The sequence below is a fragment of the Notolepis coatsorum genome (assembly GCF_963971535.1).
Source record: "Notolepis coatsorum genome assembly, chromosome: 16".
In the NCBI taxonomy this organism is placed as follows: domain Eukaryota; kingdom Metazoa; phylum Chordata; class Actinopteri; order Aulopiformes; family Paralepididae; genus Notolepis; species Notolepis coatsorum.
The window spans coordinates 83,833,841-83,856,474 of NC_140180.1; the positions used below are offsets into that span (position 1 = coordinate 83,833,841).

The 22,634-nt window shown below is 42.4% G+C and overlaps 1 protein-coding gene across 1 annotated transcript in view; it reads left to right on the forward strand.

Moving 5' to 3' along the window:
* mchr2b (melanin concentrating hormone receptor 2b) overlaps positions 1 to 21,791 on the forward strand; it is a 55,623-nt gene extending 33,832 nt beyond the window's left edge. Inside the window, exon 2 of the mRNA XM_084331237.1 lies at positions 21,100 to 21,791. Coding sequence (XP_084187363.1) covers positions 21,100 to 21,733 — 634 coding nt within the window. The 3' untranslated portion in view covers positions 21,734 to 21,791. The remainder of the gene's footprint in view (positions 1 to 21,099) is intronic.
* The last annotated feature ends 843 nt before the right edge of the window (positions 21,792 to 22,634 follow it).

Sequence of the window (22,634 nt, forward strand, 5' to 3'; positions counted from 1 at the left end):
TGAGTATCGGGTCCCCCCAGGGCTGCGTTCTGAGCCCCTTTCTGTATTCACTGTACACACATGACTGTGTGGCCAGGTTCAGCTCCAACTCCATAGTGAAGTTTGTGGACGACACAGTGGTGGTGGGGCTGATCTCTAACAATGACGAGAAGGCCTATCGGGAGGAGGTTGATGAACTGGCACGCTGGTGCCGGGATAACAGCCTACTCCTGAACATTGGTAAAGACATTGGTAGGAGAATACAGCAGGGGACACGCACGCCACTGTGGATAAACGGGGCTATCGTGGACAGGGTGAGCAGTTTCAAGTACCTGGGAGTCCACATCACAGAGGACCTGACATGGTCAACACAGATTCTGTGGTGAAAAAGGCAAAACAGCGCCTCTATCACCTGAGACAGCTAAGGAAGTTCAGAGTGTCAGGGAAGATACTCCACTCCTTCTATTCTGGGGCTGTAGAGAGCATTCTGACTGGAAACATCTCTGCCTGGTTTGGAAACAGCACGGCACAGGACAGGAAGTCACTCCAGAGCATACTACGGGTATTGCACTACCACCCCTGCAGGACTTATATAACAGGAGGTGCAAATCCAGAGCCTGAAGAATAATGAAAGACCCCCACCACCCCAACAACAGCCTGTTCAAGCTGCTGCGGTCAGGCAAGCGCCTACGTACACACGCTGTGAGAACAGAGAGACTCCGGCTCAGCTTCTTTCCCCAGGCCATCAGAACACTGAACTCTCCACTCACAAGTAGACATGAGCACACACAGACACAGACACAGACACACTCATGCAGCAACCGCTAAAACAATCACTTTAAACAAAATGTCACTTTAAATAATGGAAAAGTCACTTTAAAGGAAGGAGGTATTGTATAGTATAGTTTAGATACATTAAGAGTTAAAATTGTAAACTGTATATTGTATAGTAGTCGTAGTGTACATAGGAACCAGTTTCTAAGGAACTTAGCATGTCTTTTTTTATCATGCATATCTTGTGTCTTACCTATTTTCTTTTTTTTCTATGCCTATTTTTATTATTGTATTTTGCACAATCAATGCGGGCATGACCACCCGCATTTCACTGTATGCCCTGGTATGTATGTGACAAATAAACCTCTTGATTCTTGATTCTTGATTGCTCTGAGAAAGCTACACTCCCCATAACCGGGGATGCTGGCATCTGAGAAGTGGTGAAGGTTATACTGATTGACATCTTGAATTATTTGGAAATTATATTTACCCAATTAACTTATCTCACATGAGCAGTATATTAACACTTTGACTGCCGGGAACCGTCTTTAGACGTCTTTGCTGGCCATGCTAAAGTTGCCGGAGGACGTGTTACGTCGTCCTTATATCAATATTTCAAAAATCTGCGATCGGATTCATATGTCCCCTCCGCTGGCCTGAGATCCACCAGCAGGACCCACTGAGCTCTCTGGCGGTTCAGGAGCGCCATCTGGTGGCCGATCGGCGCAATCGCCAAACAGGATGTTGCATAGAGGTTGTCCTAGACGTCCGTAGTACTTCCGGGCACTCGCTATAGGTCATGGGACTCTGGCTCGTCACGCTACACGGTGATCGATTGGCAATAACTCGATAAACAACATGATTTGGACGTATATACCATTATACAAGCTGGAGATGGACCGGGTAAAAATATATCCCATAATGATAAGATTTCTACTCTACGATGATCGCCCAACGGCGCGCGGAGACTGGGGTGAGTTTCAGCGTGTAACGTTACCGTCTTCGATACTACAGTAACTGCTATTATCAACATTTGACCCACATTAGATGATTGGTATAACGCTGCCCACGGAATTATAAACGCCCCCTCGCCCATCCGGTCAACATCAGATGACGTGTAGTAACTTCTAGAAGTACGTCTAGTTGGAATTTTTTATATCGCGTTGATTGCCATCAAACTGTATTTCATCATCAATATAATGCATTTGGGGCTATATATCACATTCTGGAGAAAGCTGCAGAAAGAGATGAAAACATACTTATACATTAGACCATACTTTACTATGAATATGTGAATGAAAAAGTTTAACGTTGCTACACAATGAACAATACATATAGGACTTTGAATGGGCCCTAATAATGGCAATGTAGCAATAGAATTTAAAAAGTTATAGCCCTGCAAAGAAGGGGACTTTCTCCATAGACAAATAGCGCTGGCAATCTATGGTATATCATGAATTTAACCTTAGGCAGCCAAAGTGTTAACAAACACTTTTCACAAAATATTAAAATGAATAGGTTAAACTAAATTAGGTAATTGTCTTCTTTTTTTTATCAACCCTATCAGGAGTATACATTGTAAAGGCATGACATATTAGAGTTACACACTTAAATGAGCTTGCATAGAAAAATATTGAACCATAAACAAAACGTTGTTCCAATATAAACTTATTTATTAAATGTACAGAAAATATATATATATATATATTTTCCAGATAAATCACTTATCTTTCTTCAATTAAATAATGAATGAGCAATATGAACCAAGTACTAATACCAACTCATTCAATGTCATTTTTAACTTGTGAAACACAAGTCCTCTAAAACTTTGTCTTAAGCTACACACAGTCACTTTTTGTTTTTCATCCTTGTGTCACCTTCAGAACACAAACTTTAGTGTCTGGCTTATGGACGTCTTCATGAAAAAACTGATGAACGTGTGTGTGGCTTATCTTAGTTCACATCTTGACGAGCTGTCGGCATGAGTAGGGTAGGTAAGGTAGGTATGGTTCACGAACTTCACGCAGGTGCAAGTTTGACTATCACTCCCAGTATCTGGTTCTTCAGATACTGGTGGATTTATTTTCTCTTCAATAATGTCCAATCCACACGACAAACTGTACAAAAAGTATATACACAATGTAACATACACAAATAATACAAGTACATCTGTAGACAGTGGCATGCCAATATGCCATACACATGATGCAAATAAAAGTAAGACATACCTCGCTGGCCGCACATAACCGTGAGGGAATGAGCTTATGAGTCCACTTGAGGAAAACACAAACTCCACAAAAACACAATAAAAAATGATCATCAAATGACTAATTAGTGTAGTGTCACATCTTCATGCATTTTCCTCTCAGACCAGAGTTGAGCCAAACAAATGAGCAACAGGTGTGCCTTTAGTGTGAGCCCCACCTGTGCAGGTGTTCGTGTGCAACATCTAGAAATGTCCCTGTGCAACACAAACTAAAATAAATTTTCTGCACAAACAAAATAAATATTACAGAAAGTAAGTTATGGAAAGATATATAAACAAAGAAAATGCATGAAACAATACCATACAATATTTATGGCTGTTAAAATATATACAAAATAAAAAATGGATGAAGATTATATACTCTCACATTTGAAGCCCATCAACTTCAAGAGGACGTAATCAGAATGTGTACTTTTACTTTAGATACTTACCGTAAATCCTCTAATAGTGGAGGGTATTCAAATAGAGGACGGGCCTCTAATAATGGACGGGGTTTGATACATGCAGACAAATACAGGCCTGCTTCCAATACAAGGTCGCAATTTTTCGTGCCGTGATATAGAATGAGATAAACTCTTGCCAATGCAAATTAAGTGCTGCCTCTCTCTACCGTTCCCTACTCTCACTTTGTTGGCGTTAGCGTTAGCTAACGTTGTCATAGCTAGATCTGTGGTGTCGGCTGGATGACGTTGGCTTTGTTTTGCAAACGTTAGTTAACGTTTGCTATCTATATGGCGTTGGCAGGCTGGGCTGGCGTTGTCCAGTTGACATTACATATCATGATGGCTATGATAGCGTTAGCTAAAGCTACTGCATGTTATCAACTCGATTTGACTCAGGTAGAGTCGAGAAGGTACCACACACACTAAATTGTCCATGTGGGCCCCGCAACCTATAGACGGTTCCAACTTCAGTGTGTGAATTACGTTAATCCACCACAGTTTCACAATTACAATTGGCCAGTTTGTGAAATTAAGGCAGCTGAGGTAAATACAAGACCCGTCCAATATTAGAGGATTTACGGTAAGTACATTTACGGTAAGTACATTCAATAGCAAATATTTCTCTACTTTTACTTAAGTATAATTTGAATGGAGGACTCTCCATATGGGTAATATGCTGCTCTCACTGTCTATCTATCTACACTTGATAACCCTGGCGATGTGCTGCTCTCACTGCCTATCTATCTACACTTGATAACCCTGGCGATGTGCTGCTCTCACTGCCTATCTATCTACACTTGATAACCCTGGTGATATGCTGCTCTCGCTGCCTACTGTATATCTACACTTGATAACCCTGGTGATGTGCTGCTGTCACTGCCTATATATCTACAAGTTTCAAGTTCAAGTTTCTTTAATAGTTGTCATACAGAAGTACAGAATACTTTTATACAAAATGCTTCTTACTGTTACGCTCCAGAGACTGCTAGACAAGATAAGTATGAAATAACATAGTATAGCATGTAAATTAGAAGTAAAAAATGAGGTCACAGTGTTCAGTATAGACATATGTACAATGTTCGATGCAGAATAGACGTAACTGAGTTACCATATAATATACAATATTCTATGCAGTGTACTAATATACAATACTATATAGTTCAAAGCAGAAACGGGATGAGGTACAATTTAGGTACAATTTACAGTAAGGTGTATGAGTTGTAGTGCAAATCCTTTATCAATAAATATAAAGTGTGTTTAGGTGATCTAAAGTGTGGAGATTGGGTGCTGCAGTGTGTTTGTTTGTTTAAAGTGAGTGTGTGCGTGTGGATGTGTGTGCTGTGTGCATTTGATGGTTGTTGTGTAGTGTTTATTGTTCGTTGAGCAGCCTGATGGCCTGGGGATAGAAGCTTCTTCTGAGTCTTTCTGTGCTCGCCTTGAGACTCCGGTATCGCTTGCCTGACCGCAACAGTTCAAAGAGGCAGTTTTTTCGGGTGGCTGGAGTCCTTGATGATTCTCTTAGCCTTACCCCTGCACCGCTTGTTGTAAATGTTCTGGATGGTGGGGAGCCCCCCTCCAATTGTGCGTTCGGCTGAACGTGTCACTCTTTGTAGTCTGCTTCGGTCTTGTGCAGTGCTATTCCCAAACCAGGAGGTGATGTTGCCAGTCAGTATGCTCTCTATTGTACATGAGTAGAAGTTCTTAAGGATCTTCTGACTGACTTGGAACTTCCTTAGGCGCTTGAGGAAGTAGAGGCGTTGTCGTGCCTTCTTCACAACACTGTCAATGTGTGTGGTCCATGTCAAGTCCTCGGATATGTGGGCTCCGAGGTACTTAAAGCTGTTCACTCTCTCAACCGGTGCCCCGTCGATGCTGAGGGGGCTGTAGTCCCCGACCTTCTGAAGTCCACAATCATCTCCTTTGTTTTGCTGACGTTCAGGGAGAGGCTGTTCTCCTGGCACCATCCCGCCAGTACCTTGACCTCTTCCAGGTAGGCCCTCTCGTCGTTTGCAGAGATCAGGCCCACCACTACTGTGTCGTCAGCAAATTTGATGATTGTGTTGTTGCTCCGCTGTGCCACACAGTCGTGTGTGTACAGGGTGTAGAGGAGGGGACTCAGAACACAGCCCTGGGGGGCCCCTATGTTGAGGGTGATGGATGAGGAGGTGCAGTTGCCTGCTCTCACCACCTGGGGTCTGCCCGTCAGGAAGTCCAAGACCCACTGGCAGAGGTCATAGTTCAAGCCCAGGTCCCTGAGCTTGGCTATGAGTTTGGAGGGGACTATGGTATTGAATGCCGAGCTGTAGTCGATGAATAGCATTCTCACATAGTTCCCCTGCCTCTTGTCCAGGTGTGATGCTGCTGTGTGCAGCACATGGGCTATGGCGTCCTCCGTGGACCTGTTGGGGCGGTATGCAAATTGCAGGGGGTCCAGGTTGATGGGGAGGGAGGAGCAGATGTAGCCCTTTACTAGCTTCTCAAAGCACTTCATGGCTATGGAGGTGAGAGCTACAGGGCGGTAGTCGTTGAGGCAAGCAGGCTTGGATTTTTTAGGTACAGGGATAATAGTGGACTTCTTCAGGCAGGTGGGGATGACAGCCTGTTCTAAGGACAGGTTAAATATGTCAGTGAATACCGGGGCCAGTTGGTCGGCACAGACTTTTAGGACGCGGCCGGGGATGCCGTCCGGTCCTGCTGCCTTCCTGATATTCACTTTTTTAAAGGTCCGCCTCACCTCATGCTCTGTTACCCTGAACACTGAGCCTCCATCAGCAGACCCCCCCCCCCCCATTTCCGTGGCTTGTAGGCTGGTGTTGTTATTACCAGCCTCAAACCTCGCACTTGATAACCCTGGTGATATGCTGGCTCTCGCTGCCTACCTATCTACACTTGATAACCCTGGTGATGTGCTGGCTCTGGCTGCCTACCTATCTACATGTTGGGTCGTGGTGGCCATTAGGGGCCATGCGGTAGGGTATGTAGCATCGGTATTACCTGGAGCTCACATTTCAACCATTTCCTCCTGCACCGTTATCCTAAACCGGGTTCGTAGTTCAAAGACAGCTGACAGGAGGGAATAGAACCCACCATGGCTGGCATGGGTCAGTACCCCATTACAGCGGTGACGCAGACTGTAAACAGTTTTTCTGCACCCCAAAAATGCTATGACAAATAATGAAAAATACTGTGAGAAAGAGTCTGTGAGAGCAGGGGCAAAAGATGACTCACAGGCAGATTACACGTTTACAGACCATGGAACAGATGAGACTATGAGTTGGATCAGATCTAGAACCATAGAGAGCAGCACTATAGTAAGATGAATGCATCAGTGGAGGGCAGGGGTGGAGCAGTAGAGGGAAAGCAGCTCCAGATCTGTTCTTGTGGCAGAACGTAACAACAGGAAAATACCTCAGAATAAGTAACACCAGGGAAGGAAGAAGTGCTTGGTAGAGGGAGTGCGGGTTTGTCCCCATGGATCAGTACTTCTTCAGAAGTCAGTCAAGTCAGTCAGTTGAAGTCCAGCAACAGGTAGAAAACAACAGTTTGCAGGATATCAGTAACCCTGTCACTGAGGAGGAGATGTAGGAGGGGATTTAGATGGTACTGAGGCCAGCCTGCCGGTCAGAGAGAAGAGCTGTAGGCAAAAAGCTGAATGGCGTTAAATGGAGTAAAAGAGTTTAATGGCCTAGGGCAAACTAGGGCTTCTTCTGATGGGCTTAAAGGAACAGTGGTAAATACATTAGAGAAGATGGAAGACGTTATTTATGAATATGGTCATCCAGAAGGCAGAAAGAAATAGAGAAATTCATGAAGGAGAGGAGGCAGCTAAGAAAGCAGTGGAGAAAGTAGGGATGGGAATTGATAAGATTTTATCGATACAATTCCATTATCGATTCTGCTTATCGCTCCGATTTATTATCGATTCTCTTATCGATTCCTGCTACATTTATGATTTAAATACATAAATTGGAAATGCAACAGAACTAAGCTGGTTAGAATAACAACATGCAACTTGACATTTCTGATTGTCATTTATCATTTATTGTTGAGCCCCCATGTCAGAAAAATACAAAAACTGTAAAAATGTATTAACTATACACTTATAAATATATAAAATTAAATAATGTATTTGAGAACTAATTTAATCTATTGAACTGTAGTTGCATTCAACAGGTCGTTATTGCAAAAGAAAATTTGTTAGCAATAACCTACCTCAGTGTTCTCTCTCTGTCTCTCTCTGCAATGAGCATGGCTATTTAGCTAGCTAGCGGCTAACGTTACTTTACCATGTAAATGAATGACTAGGATGCAAAGCACTTTCAGTTTTCACTGCACACACAAGACGGTCACAATATTGAGCCCTTTAGGTTTTCCTACTCAAGGAATCAAATAGTCTGCTATGGCTGCATGCGTGGCGCTAACGTTATTGTTTTTAAATGCGCAACTGTCGTAAAACATGGCATCGATAAGAGGAATCGATAGTCACGGAGGCATGCAATTCCAGGAATCGGACAATTAATAAATAATAATAATAATAATAATAGATCAAATTTATATAGCACCTTTCATAGAACCCAAGGTCGCTTCACAATCAGGACAAAAAATAGGGCTAGGGGAATAGGGGGGGAAAAAGGGGATGAGGGAAGTTAAGGGATAATGGATAATGGACCTAATCTAATCTAAACTAACTGATGGGGAAAAGCCTTGGTGAAGAGGTGTGTTTTTAGAGCAGATTTGAAGGTGTCCAGGGTTGGGGCGTTGCGGATTTCGGGGGGGAGAGAGTTCCAGAGGGTAGGGGACGCCATGCTGAAGGCTCTGTCCCCAAAAGTCTGTAACCTGGTGCGAGGGATGGAGAGGAGACCTAGATCAGAGGATCGTAGGTTCCGGGATGGAGTGTGCTGGTGGAGGAGATCAGACAGGTATCGGGGGGCGAGGGCATGGAGGGACTTGTAGGTGAGGAGCAGGAGTTTGAAGGTGATGCAGAACTTGACTGGGAGCCAGTGGAGGTGGATGAGGGTGGGGGTGATGTGCTGCCAGGGCTTGGTGTGAGTGAGAACCCTGGCAGCTGAGTTCTGAACATACTGGAGTGGAGCCTGTCCAGGGCTTTGCTGGGTACCCCGAACAGGACTCCGTTACAGTAGTCCAACCGGGAGGTGATGAATGAGTGGATCAGGGTCTCAGCCACAGAGTCTGAGAGTGAGGGTCGGAGACAGGAGATGATTTTGAGGTGGTAGAAGGCAGAATTGGTGACGGATTTTATGTGGGAGTGAAATGAAAGTGTGGAGTCAAGGGTGACGCCCAGGTTACGGACTTCGAGAGACGGGGAGATGGAACAGCCGTCAACGTGGAGGAGGAGATCTCCAACCTTCCCGAGCAGTGCCCTGGGGGCCACAACCATGAGCTCTGTCTTTTTGCTCTTCAGTTTCATAATTTGGTTGACATCCAGGTTTTTATGGCATGGAGGCAGTTGACTACATACTGTGGGGGGAGCTGGGAGGATGGTGAGGTGCTGATATAGAGCTGAGTATAATCAGCATAACAATGAAAATTGAGTCCGTAGTGACGTATAATCTGACCGAGGGGGAGCATGTAAATGGTGAATAGTAGGGGACCCAGCACGGAGCCTTGGGGGACACTGTGGTTGACTGGGGCCGGGGGGGAGGATGAGCCGCTGACGCTGACAAACTGAGATCTATTTGTGAGATATGAATGAAACCAAGACAGAGCTGTACCGGTGATGCCAAGGTTGTCGGAGAGGCATTTGAGGAGGCAATTAGGAACCGGTTCCCAATCGATTCCGATTCTCGATTCCCATCCCTAGGAGAAAGGCATCAGTGGATGAGAAAGAAGGAATTCATGTTTTGCAGGGAGAACTAAGAAATTGATTAGCAGTACTCAGGAAGGCAGAACAACTTAGGAGGAAGAGAACAAAGAAGGAGCGAGTCATGACATCCTTTTATTGGGATCCATTTAAGTTTGTTAAAGAAATGTTCAGCCAAGGAAAGGCAGGGAAACTCAAAGCTTCAAAGCAAGAGGTGATGGAAGTAATTATTAGAGCCTCAACGTGGGTGGTAGGTGGGGAAAGGTGGTAGTGTAATTGTGTGTACAATAGTTTAATATAGTGTCAGTGTGTACTAGTGTGCTAGTGTAATAGTGTACTAGCATGCTAGTGTAATAGTGTGTAATAGTGCAATAGTGTGTCAGTGTAATAGTTTGTAATAGTGTAATAGAAATACTGCAAGGAGATCTGCTTGCATTGGTCTATTTATCCTGCCCCTGTTTGTGAAGAAATGTGCACTCACTCACACAGAAATGTCCACACACTCACACAAAAATTTGCACAAACTCAACATGTTGCTTTTTCCCATGACCATACGCTCTGTGATAGTTTAACTTAATTAACAGCCATTTTTTACTGGAAAAAAATCTGATTAGATCCATGACGTCACAGTAATTGAAATAAAAACAAAACAGCCATTCATACATTTCTAGTAAAAACCTGAACTATTTGTTTAAAACTTGACCCCATGGAGACTGACCTAAGATGGTCTTTCTGAGACGAGTTTGTCTCCCTAAGAGATGAAGATAATCTGTCCCAGACCGTTCCTAAACAAGACCTCTGTGGCTGAACCACATAAAGAACAGACTCACTGTGACGTGTGACGTGGACATAAAAGCTCACAGTTTCTTGTCCTGAATCGATTGCAGAGCCTCAGCGGAGATACTGTGTACAGATCAGTCAGGAGCAGGCTAACAGCTGGTCATAACATCAAGCTAACAGCTGGTCATAACATCAAGCTAACAGCTGGTCATAGCATCAAGCTAACAACTGGTCATAGCATCAAGCTAACAGCTGGTCATAGCATAAAGCTAACAGCTGGTCATAGCATCAAACTAACAGCTGGTCATAACATCAAGGTAACAGCTGGTCATAGCATCAAGCTAACAGCTGGTCATAGCATAAAGCTAACAGCTGGTCATAGCATCAAACTAACAGCTGGTCATAACATCAAGGTAACAGCTGGTCATAGCATCAAGCTAACAGCTGGTCATAGCATCAAGCTAACAACTGGTCATAGCATCATGCCATCTTTACATTTCCATTTAGATTCAGATATACGACCTGTATGGCTATTGAGGTTTGTCCTCAATAACTGGACCACAATAAACATCACCAGCAAAGACAAAGACGAACAGAGAACTTATGTGATAGTACTTATGTGATAGTGTTGCTGGTCATAGTACGTATGTGATAGTGTTGCAGGTCATAGTAGGCCTACTTGTGTAATATTATTGCAGGTCATACATGTATCTACATTAGGGCTGGGCGATATGACGATATTATATAAATATCGGGTACAGTTCATTAACGATACACTTTTTAAACGTATCGTGGATATCGTGATATTTTGCCCTTGCGTTCTGGTTAGAGGATTGTGTCGCGTCAATCTGGTCCACACGTTCAAACCTGCACAACCCCGCCCCCACGCTACTGCATCAAAGTTACTTATGATTAACAAAGGCATTTGTTTTGTGGCATTAACGTTATAGTTACACGTTCAATAACATCAGCATATTTACCCGACCATAGCTAGCATTGTTTTGGTTGGTCATTCATAGCTCAGTTCCTTCCTTTGCTCAGAGAGCACGTACTGAATTGTACCCATTCTGCAATCTGTTAATAAAGTTTTCAATCAGACAAATGTATATAAAAGCTTTTATTATAACATTCGTTGCAGTAAAATCATTATGCCTCGTTTAGTACTCCTGCGGAGCGCTGGTAGCCTACTCGTGGGCCGCAGGGAGCTAACGTTATTAGCCACGGTAGGTTTGTTGTGGTTTTCTGTCCGTGTAGATCAATGGCGGACTTACCGAAGTTAAAAACGAATAAGCGCTTGCCGATTGGTGCTAAGAACAGCAGGGAGGGTGCAAGCGGTGTGACGTAATTGGCAGAATCGACTGTCAATCAAAATGATTCTGTTGCCGTCTGAATGAATGAATGAATGAAAACTTTATTAACAGATTGCAGAATGGGTACAGTACAGCTCAATACAACAACAGTGGACTGGAGGATGAAGACCAGAAAAAGACTTTCGGCTTTTTTCCACAAGGGTCCTCCATTTTCAATTCATCAACACATTTAGAGACATACAAATATACAGTAACAGTAGTTTCATAAAAATGCTAAAATGCTATTTATTGATTGATTGATTGATTGATTGATTGATTGATTGATTGATTGATTGATTGATTGATTGATTGAAAACTTTATTAACAGATTGCAGAATGGGTAGAGTACAGCTCAATACATACAATTGTTAACGGGATGCAGACCAGAGAAATACTTTCATCTTGTTTACATCAGGGTCCCCATTTTCAATTCATCATATTTCATATCTAAATCATATAATATCTCATTGCTAAATATATGCAATATATAATCTAATAATCCAATAATCTAAATCTAATATATAATATAAAAATGCTAAATGCATGGGTATTTTGTCTTTAATGTTAGCTTGCAAACTCAAATACTGTCTTGGTAAGCCTCATAATGAATTGTTTGGGGAAAAAAAGAAAAACATTGTGATGTGTATCGTGTATCGCCGAAAGGTCAGAAAATATCGTGATATCATATTTAGGCCATATCGCCCAGCCCTAATCTACATGCACATAGACATATTACTGTACATAGACCTTACATAGGGTGACCAAACGTCCTCTTTTGCCCGGACATGTCCTCTTTTCACGCCCTGTCCGGGGCGTCCGGGGGGGGTTTATAAATTCATGAAAATGTCAGGGTTTTTCAGTTTCAGTTTCACAGCATTTTGCGAGCGTCTGAAGGCTCGGGCTGCATTTCTCGCCAAACATATAAATTACCGAATTAAAGCACTATTTGTTGCCGTTCGAATGCCATCTCACTTGACAAAATCCGTTCATCGGTTCTCGAGTTACATGCCTATGTCAGGCGAGCGTCTTTTTACGCCAGTTTATCACCCCGGACTCCCGAGGCTCCAGAAGTCAATCATCCGCCGATTGCGAAAATGATTGGTCAGCGTTGTAATTTGTAGTCAACAATGAGTGTATAGCTTTCCAGTGATATCCCATGTTGGGGTGTGCAAATCAGGGATCTACTGTAGGTGAACATTTACAAACGAAGACAGGATCAAGTGATACAAATTCCGAATGAATTTACTTGGATTAGGAAATGGAGAGATGGAAAGCTTTTTTCTTGGCACACGGTTTACCCGGATGTCTCCTAGAAGACTAATTTCTGAATGGATTTTTATAAAATATGGACCTGTACTACATAAGACTTCAGGCTATGGATTTGCTGTGTTTTCCAGCTTATACAAATATATATATATATATATAATATATATTATTTTGGAATATTGCAACTACTACACAAAAACGTGAGTACACAAGTTCAAGTTCAACTCAAGTTCAGCCATATGTTACTCATTAGCACTAAAAGTGATTTTTCTTTTTCTTCTTCTTGTGTAAGAAACGTCAGAATGTTATCTTTCAAAAGAGACCAGGCTTATGCGTGTTAGGGATGGGTACCGAATTCTGTACTTTTGAGGCACCGAACCGAAACACGTCGGTACTACCGAGTATCGAATCAAGTGAGAAACCGGGAAAAAAAAAAAAAAATTGTTTTTATTATTATTATTTTTTTTTTTTTTTTTTACTTTTAACTTTTTTCTTTTCATGTCAACGTTCACACGCACAATATATGCTTACCTAGGATTTGACTTGATTCAACAACAAAGCAGTCGGAGCAATGACAAGCCGAAAACTGTCGAAATTGTAGTTATTTGAAGTTTGGATTATTTTTTTACGACTGAGGTAAGTAAATTAAATTTCTGGAGACTAAAGTACCGAAAAAAGGTACCGTTGGGTACCGGTATCGATTCACAGGTACCGGTATCGGTTCAAATGTGAAAGGTACCCATCCCGAATGCGTGTGCTAAGCATAAAGTATAAAGATAAGCTTTGCAATAAAAGTATGCAGTCCTCAAGTTCAAGTAAAAAAAAAATTGCACTTTTCTGGGCGCATGTTATGTGGTTAAATTTGGGATATTGCAACCACTACAGAAAAATGTGAGTACACAAGTTCAAGTTCAACTCAAGTTCAGACATATATGCTACTCTATTTCATTAGCACTAAAAGTGATTTTCCTTTTTTGCATTAGTAACTTCAGAATGTTATCTTTCAAAAGAGACCAGGCTTATGCATGTGCTATAGGGAGGTGTAGTCTGACGTCACTTTGGACCGCCCGCACGGTCCACCCGTTTAGGGATTTATCATTGGGAAAATGTATTATCGGCTATTGTAATAATTCTGCCTCATGAACATTGGCAAGCTTTCCATTTTTGCACAAAATGTGTTCCCTTCTATCACTAACATTATTGTTTAAGCTTTTTTGGTTGAAATAAAATTCAACGTAATTAGTTTACGATTAATTGCTAATTGTTTCATGTTGAGCTATAGATTGTGGATGAATACACACAGAAAGGTACACCATGCCAATGTTCATGCTTTATTTGTTTTAAATTAGACGATTTACAAATGTGTCCATTGGAACATTTACAGTGCAATTTCAAGCGAGGTGGACCAGCCGGAAACAACAATGACGTAACCACTACACCTCCCTAGCTATAAGCATAAAGTATAAAGATAAGCTTTGCAAAAAAAAAAAAGTAAAAAAAATTTCCACTTTTCTGGGTGCATGTTAAGACGGTTTTATTTTATTTTATTATACTTTTATTATACCTTATTGTCTAATCAGTGTTGTGTTAGTTTATGTTCTTGGATGTCTTTTATGTATTATTGTTATTATTGTGTTGTGAGTTGTGTTGTTTCATGTCTGAAAATAGAAAATAAAAAAACAATAAGGCATCTTTGAGTAAACTTTGAGTAGAGATTCAAGATTCAAGAGGTTTATTCATTACATACATACACAAGACATATAGTGAAATGAAGGTGGCCATGCCCACTTCGATTGTGCAAAGTATCTCGAGGATGGGGCCAGCATGTCCTCTTTTTTGAAAATCAAAATATGGTCACCCTACCTTACATATACATAGACCACCTTACTGTACCGACATTACATAGACCATCTTACTGTACATATACCCAGGGCCTTCGCTAGGGGCGTGCGAGCAGTGCGGTCGCACAGGGCCTCGCGAGAAGGGGGGCCTCGCAATTTATTTTTTGTATATTTTTTTATAAAAATAAAACGAATGTTAACAATCACTTTCCATCACAGACCTAAAATCTAGTTTTGCTTACATGCTTATATATTTCACATTAGACACGTTTGTAGAATAGTGTTCCGAGCTCTGCGGCTCTGCAGATATACTATTGGTTTTATTCAATGACCTGTTTACTTTTGTGCAAAGCATCGTGGGCGGACTAACACTAGACTAACACTGGTTGGCGTCGGTCTGGTAGTCTGTAGAGAGAAGTGAAGAAGACTGGTATTATCCACGAGGGGAGGGGGTACAGGTACAGGGTCTATTCGGCGCTATCCACGGGAGCGAGTGGATGTCTTGGCCAAGAGCATCCTACTTTTGAAAACCAAATGTGCAGCATTGGAGCAGAAGAAATAACGCTGCATGCCGTAAACTTATCAATACCAAGTATAGTGATTAGGTTATGCCAAGATGAAGAGGACATTCGGCAGATGGACTGAAGATGAAAGTTGTTGCGTGTTAGAACGTTCAGTCAGGCTAAACATGTCGGCTAGTAGCTTAGCTAAAGGCAGGGACAGCTAACTAGTGTTAGCTAACCTAGCTAGCTAGTTAGCTTTAGCTACGTTATCGAGTGCTAATGCACTGTTCTGCTGCCTGGATATTACTGCTCAACATGATCACTCCAGCTTTACAAGTTGCTCTCTGGGAACATTTCACACTGTGCTCGTGCAGTTTGTGACGTGTGTACTAAGCTTATAGAGTTCGATTCAAATAAGGCAAAACTGCAAATCTGCATGTCGTGCTTGAAACATTTACCTGGCTTTAAGCTTGTTTATCAGGTTCCAGGGGTGTTTTATGCATTTTCCCTGTTACTGCCAGGTGTACGACTGTACAGGTGCATTGCCACTAAGCCTCGGGCAGCGCTATTATTTAAGAATATGTTGACTGTATCATATGCCCAGCCTCCGGCAGCGCTATTATTTAAGAATACGTTGACTGTATGCCCAGCCTCTGGCAGCGCTATTATTTAAGAATATGTTGACTATGCAAAAAATAATAATAATAATAATTAAAAATATATATATATATATTATATTACATTTTATTTTTTTACCTTTAGGGGGGGGGCCTTGCGTTTAAATCTCGCACAGGGCCTCGCATTTCTCCCAGACAGCACTGCATATACCTTACATGTACAAAGAGCATCTTACTGTACATAGACCTCACATGCACATAGACCACCTTCCTGTACATAGACCTTACATATACATAGACCATCTTACTGTACATATACCTTACATGTACATAGACCATCTTACTGTACATATACCTTACATGTACACCAACCATCCTACTGTACATACACTGTACCTCACATGCACATAGACCATCTTACTGTACATAGACCTCACATGCACATATACCACCTTACTGTACATAGACCTTACATAGACCATCTTACTGTACATATGTTACACCCGCTAAGTTCCTAGCTTTAAGAAAGATACAAGAGTGTAGGTTAATTTAACAATAGTATTTATTACATAAAAAGGGGTGGACAAAAATACTATAAGCCCTATTATTGCCCTTTGTACACCACTTTGAGGAGAGCTTTATTTGAAAAAATTCAAATTGTAAACCCAGATTTGTTTTGGCAGTCTGAGAGCTGTATGTTGAGTTGTTTTTTTGTGGAGGACATCTTTGGTTTTGCAGGATTTTTGGAGAAGGCATGGCACCTGAGACAAAACACACTGTATCCTATATAATTGTATTTGAATTCACCTTGTTTTTCTGTTTATTTACATTGAGTACAGCTTGTGTTATATTACGTTTTATTGTATTTTCTTGTATTTTTTTTATGGCCATCTTGGTCTATGACATTTGTTAAGTAATTGGTAAAGTATATTATTATATACTTATTGTTATGTGTCTTGTAAGCCCATATGGGCTGGGCATACATCTGTATGTAAGACACGAAAATAAAAAATATCAAATCAAATCAAAATAAGCCCACTTCAACCTCATGTCAGGAACCCCAATCTGCCTTGACCGGGCAGGGTTTGATTCACGGCAACCTGGTGATACTTCACACAATGAAGGAGAACGATATCAAATGTCAATAAATAGCACTTCATACGATATCAAATGTCAATAAATAGCACTTCATACGATATCAAATGTCAATAAATAGCACTTCACACAATGAAGGAAACTTTATCACACATCAATAAATACCACTTCAAGAACTGTATAAAAAGAGATATCAAACTTCTCACAATGAAGTAAACGGATATCATACCACTCAGTGATTCAACTTTATCAAACATTGGCACATGTGTGCATAACCACGGCATCCATATAATAATGGCACACTAGGCCTGCCCGTATTCACGTCTGAGAGAGGTACCTGGTACATGGGTTGGTGTTATGGTGGGGGGGGGGAAACGGACACACCAATAAACAAACAAACGTAGATAAAGAAAACTAATCCGCCCCAAGGGAAAGACCCAATTATTTTTGCCCGTCTACCGGCCCACTGGCCCGGGCGGATTAGACATAATTATAACTACCAAACAATAACTAAAAACGTGTTTCACGACAAGAGCAGCTGGACCACTGGTGCTCTGCCGGGAAACAAACACAACAGTATTAAAACACTTTATTATTAAAACAATAACACACATAATTATTAGACAACATTACATGCTAAAACAAAGTGCTACATTAAAATACCTGGTCCGTCGGTGGTCCTATTATCCTACCGACTACCTTCAATCCCGCTGGGAACAAGGCAAGTGATCTGGAACAAACACTCCATGTCACACATATTGCACAGCACCTATTAACACTTTGTATGCCACGCCGGGTTTTCCTTTTTACCCCCTTGATGCCACGGTCCACGGCCAATGTTAACGTTAATATCGCCTAATCTATGTTTTAAATTATGTGTCTAATCTGCCCGTCGCTTATGAAAGAATCATTTTCCAGTCAATGTTGTCATGGCAGATTGTTTTTTTATCGCTTCACTTCCGTTTGATAGCATTTTGAAAAGCACCCGTTTTCAGGTGAAAAACAGCCCATTCTGTGATAATCGCCTTTTACTGGAATATTCCAGAACGTTGATATTTGTCGGCCTATTTATGAATCGTTTTCAAATAAACGCTAGATGATCGATAGTATATGTGCACGCACGCACGTTCGAGCCGCGCGCTGATAATAGCTGCTTTCATTTCCTCATGGCTTTTACAGTGAAAACAGATAGAGCACATATTACAAAAAAGCTTATATCTCTGTGAAAACGAGTCTGATTATCCTAACACTGATAACATAGATTCCTTACCTGACATCAGATGGTATCCAAATGGTATATTCCAATTTCTGATCACCATTATCGAAAAAGTGTATAGATCTAACGTGTATACAGTAGAACTCATGATCCGCGGGGCTCAGAGGCTCCAGAATGAACTCTGGTAACTCCGGCTGCATCAGTGGACTGGAAAATGTGGACTGGAATATTTTTTTCCCCCATCCATTTTCATTGAGTCCATTCCAAAAGGGTGATTTACCATCTGGGAGACGATAGGGGCGCTTTTTTCACATCTGAGCGGCGGTCCCTGGGTAGGCGAGGGTAGGCTCGTGTGATGCAATATGATTTCAGATCGCTAATAAAAAAATAAAATAAAAATCCAGAGAAAAGCCGTGAGTGGCTTTCAACGTCACAATCGTAAACCCGAGATTAGCCGTGAGTGGCATACAAAGTGTTAAAACCCGCTATTCCTAAACCATAATACTACCAATGCCTACCGTAGTGTGTACCTGGAAGAGGTAGAGAACCTGTCACAGTGGTGTCAGGAGAACTGCCTCTCCCTGAACGTCAGCAAAACAAAAGGGATGATTGTGGACTTCAGGAGGTCGGGGGTCAAGGACTACAGCCCCCTCAGCATCGACGGGGCACCGGTTGAGAGAGTGAACAGTTTCAAGTACCTCGGAGCCCACATATCCGAGGATTTGACATGGACCACACACATTGATAGTGTTGTGAAGAAGGCACGACAACGCCTCTACTTCCTCAGGCGCCTAAGGAAGTTCCAAGTCAGTCAGAAGATCCTTAGGAACTTCTACTCATGTACAATAGAGAGCATCCTGACTGGCAACATCACCTCCTGGTTTGGGAATAGCACTGCACAAGACCGTAGCAGACTACAAAGAGTGACACGTTCAGCCGAACGCACAATTGGAGGGGGGCTTCCCACCCTCCAGAACATTTACAACAAGCGGTGCAAGGGGAAGGCTAAGAGAATTATTAAGGACTCGAGCCACCCGAACAACTGCCTCTTTGAACTGCTGCGGTCAGGCAAGCGATACCGGAGTCTTAAGGCGAGCACAGAAAGACTCAGAAGAAGCTTCTATCCCCAGGCCATCAGGCTGCTAAACGAACAATAAACACTATGCAACAACCATCAAATGCACACAGCACACACACCCACACGCACACACTCACTTAAACAAACAACACACTGCAGCACCCACTCTCCACACTTTAGATCACACAAACACACTTTATATTTATTGATAAAGCATTTGCACTACAACTCGTACACCTACTGTAAATTGTACCTAAATTGCACCTCATCCCATTTATGCCTTGCACTATATAGTATTGTATATTAGTACACTGCACAGTATTGTATATTATATGGTAACTCAGTTACGTCTATTCTGCATCGAACATTGTACATATGTCTAAACTGAACACTGTGACCTCATTTTTTTTTTACTTCTAATTTACATGCTATACTATGTTATTTTATTTCATACTTATCTTGTCTTGCACAGTCTCTCGAGCGTAACAGTAAGAAGCATTTTGTATAAAAGTATTCTGTACTTCTGTATGACAACTATTACAGAAACTTGAAACTTGAAACTAATGTTCGTTCCTGCATCCCGGAGTGAGGTGTGCACCTACCTCACTGCACCGGCCGCCACAAACAATTCCAACTAATGTTCCTCCCGCAGGTAGCCCCCTATAACGGAACCTGGCTCATTGAGGCCCCTCCTCCTTTCTCATTAATGCCACCCGCCACACATATACCTCACATGCACATAGAGCATCTTACTGTACATAGACCATCTTACTGTACATAGATATCACATGTACATAGACCATCTTACTGTACATATACCTTACATGTACATATACCATCTTACTGTACATAGACCATCTTACTGTACCATTTTATAGGGAATTATGGGGTTAGGGATTCCAGTGGGGATATTATTGTTTTGGATTTAAGGTCAAGGTCATGTGTAAAGGTCAAGTCATTCTTGCCCCCAGGATAGACCACTGCAACACTTCCGGTATTCTGAAATCATGGGAGAGAGAGCGAGGGGAGAAAATGAATGAATGTGGATGAGAGCCTTGACATTAAGTGGTTGTAGCTACTGCTGTGGGGGTGCTGGAGACATGATCCAATCTGCGCATTGCGGAGTTCGGGAGTAGGTGCGGAAAAGTTACTATAGCTCGGCAGAGACAGTGCAGATCGACTTGGGATTTGGTCTCTCTGTGTTCAGGAGACTCAGGCGTGTAAAAGTATATTGGATCATGTCTCCAGCACCCCCACAGCCGTAGCTACAACCACTTAATGTCAAGGCTCTCATCCACATTCATTCATTTTCTCCCCCCGCTCTCTCTCCCATGAGCTCCATGTAACGTGGAAGTGCATGTGGTCTCTACAGAATAGACCATGTTGTAAGACCACTGCTTGTGAATGTCTGTCTGTATCTGCACGGGAATCTAAAATTGGGTACTTTCTTCTCACAGACAGAATGGAACAGCAGGTATTCATCTCCTCACACATCAGCTATCAACTACAATCAGCTACAATCCTGTCTCTTTCATCTTCCTAATCTAATTGTCTCCACCGGTTGCACACATACCTTGTGCAGACACCATGCTCCTTCTGTCTCATAGTGTATCTCTGGAGAACAAATCTATGCACCCTTGTTCACGTGTGTGTGTGTGTGTGTGTGTGTGTGTGTGTGTGTGTGTGTGTGTGTGTGTGTGTGTGTGTGTGTGTGTGTGTGTGTGTGTGTGTGTGTGTGTGTGTGTGTGTGTGTGTGTGTGTGTGTGTGTGTGTGTGTGTGTGTGTGTGTGTGTGTATGTATACCTCCACACTGCTGCATCACATTTTGTACTTTCTATCTATTATTTTATTGGCATGTATAGTACTGTACTTGTGGTGTAATCATTTGGATCATTTCATTATTCATTATTCTCCTTCCCTTATGTGACTCGCACAGCTTGCCAGGGAGGGAGGATTATCTACAACAGATCCTCAGCCAGGGTTTACCTAAGCTGTTATCCCTGTTAATCCTGTTCACCTCTGCCGCCCGTCTCTAATAAGTGCTTATGAATTCCCACTGCCCCCCTCCCAGGTACATCGCCATCGTCCACCCCACGTCAGAGAGGAGAACCATCCAATGGACCGTGGTCATCAACATCCTGGTGTGGGTGGGAAGCTTCCTGCTGACCGTGCCCGTCATGATGTACGCCAAGGTGCTGCGCAAGCACCAGATGGAGATCTGCATGATATTCCTGGACGGGCCCGAGGACATGTACTGGTACACCCTCTACCAGTCCATCCTGGGCTTCATCCTGCCCCTCATCTTCATCATCACCTTTTACTCCCTCACCCTCTACCACGTCTTCAGCTCCATCCGCCGTGTCAAGCGCAAGCAGTCGCCCTGGGCCAAGCGGGCCACCAAGACGGTGGTGATGGTCATCGTCCTCTTCCTGGTCTGCTGGTCGCCGTACCACATCATCCAGGTGATCAACCTGAGCAACAACACGCCCACCAGCGCGTTCGTCTACGCCTACAACGTGAGCATCTGCCTCAGCTACTCCCACAGCTGCATCAACCCACTGATGTTGCTCATCTTCGCCCAGAACTACCGCGAGCGCATCTGCCGCAGGGGCGCGCAGCACAGCTCCCAGCTCTCCTCCAAGACCACCAAGACTGACGGCTCTAGTACAGCCAACGAGCCCAACCAGCGTTGCACTCTTATCTGAACAGAAGACTGTCCCTATATGTAATAGACTATACTGTATTATTATGTGAATGGGAAGCTGCAGCAATGGACTGTTTTACTCTTACTTATAAAGTGCAACACTTGTATCAAGCGCTCGTTCCACAGTACGTCAATCCTTCATGGCTCCTTTAGCCTCCTGGATATATATTGTCAGGAAGGGGGCTAAACAATGCTGCAAAATAGGCAAAATCTTTGCAAGGGAAGACATGTCATTTTCAAAGGGGTCCTGTGACCTTTCACCTCAACATATCTGAATGATCTGAATGAAAAGGGTTCTGTGGATATCCTAGAGTCCCCCCTTTACGGACATGCCCAATTTATGCTAATCCCATGTGGTTTTGGGGGAAAAGCATGCATCTTTCTGGATGTAGTACAAAAAGTATGTATGTGCGTATACTCTGCATACTGTGGTCTTGGAATTGCATAATTGGGTATGACTGGAAATCGGAGACTCTTGTGGATAGTGGAATAGTTTGATACCAAATCACTGCATGAATTTTAGTTAATGGTTACATGTTGCACCAAATCTGTGTATGGAATGGTATCAACCCAGAGAATTGCTGCAACAACAAAATAATTGTGCACGACAATGGTTATCATTAGGCATAGATATAATGTCCCAAGCCTTTATAACGGGGATATTCAGTTGGAGAACAATTCCTCAAGCAAAGGTCGGGAAGATCATAATGTCTAACTTGCATTATGATTCAGTGCCATATATTGAAGTAGCCTACAGTAGTAGTTGTATCAATGTCTGTATGTAGTGGGCAACTGACTGTCAAATCAAATAAAGAAAGTACAATTCAATAATATTTCAACAATATCTATTGGCGATTCTCACTTTGAACTGGAGGGATTATAAATAATAAGCACTCTAATAA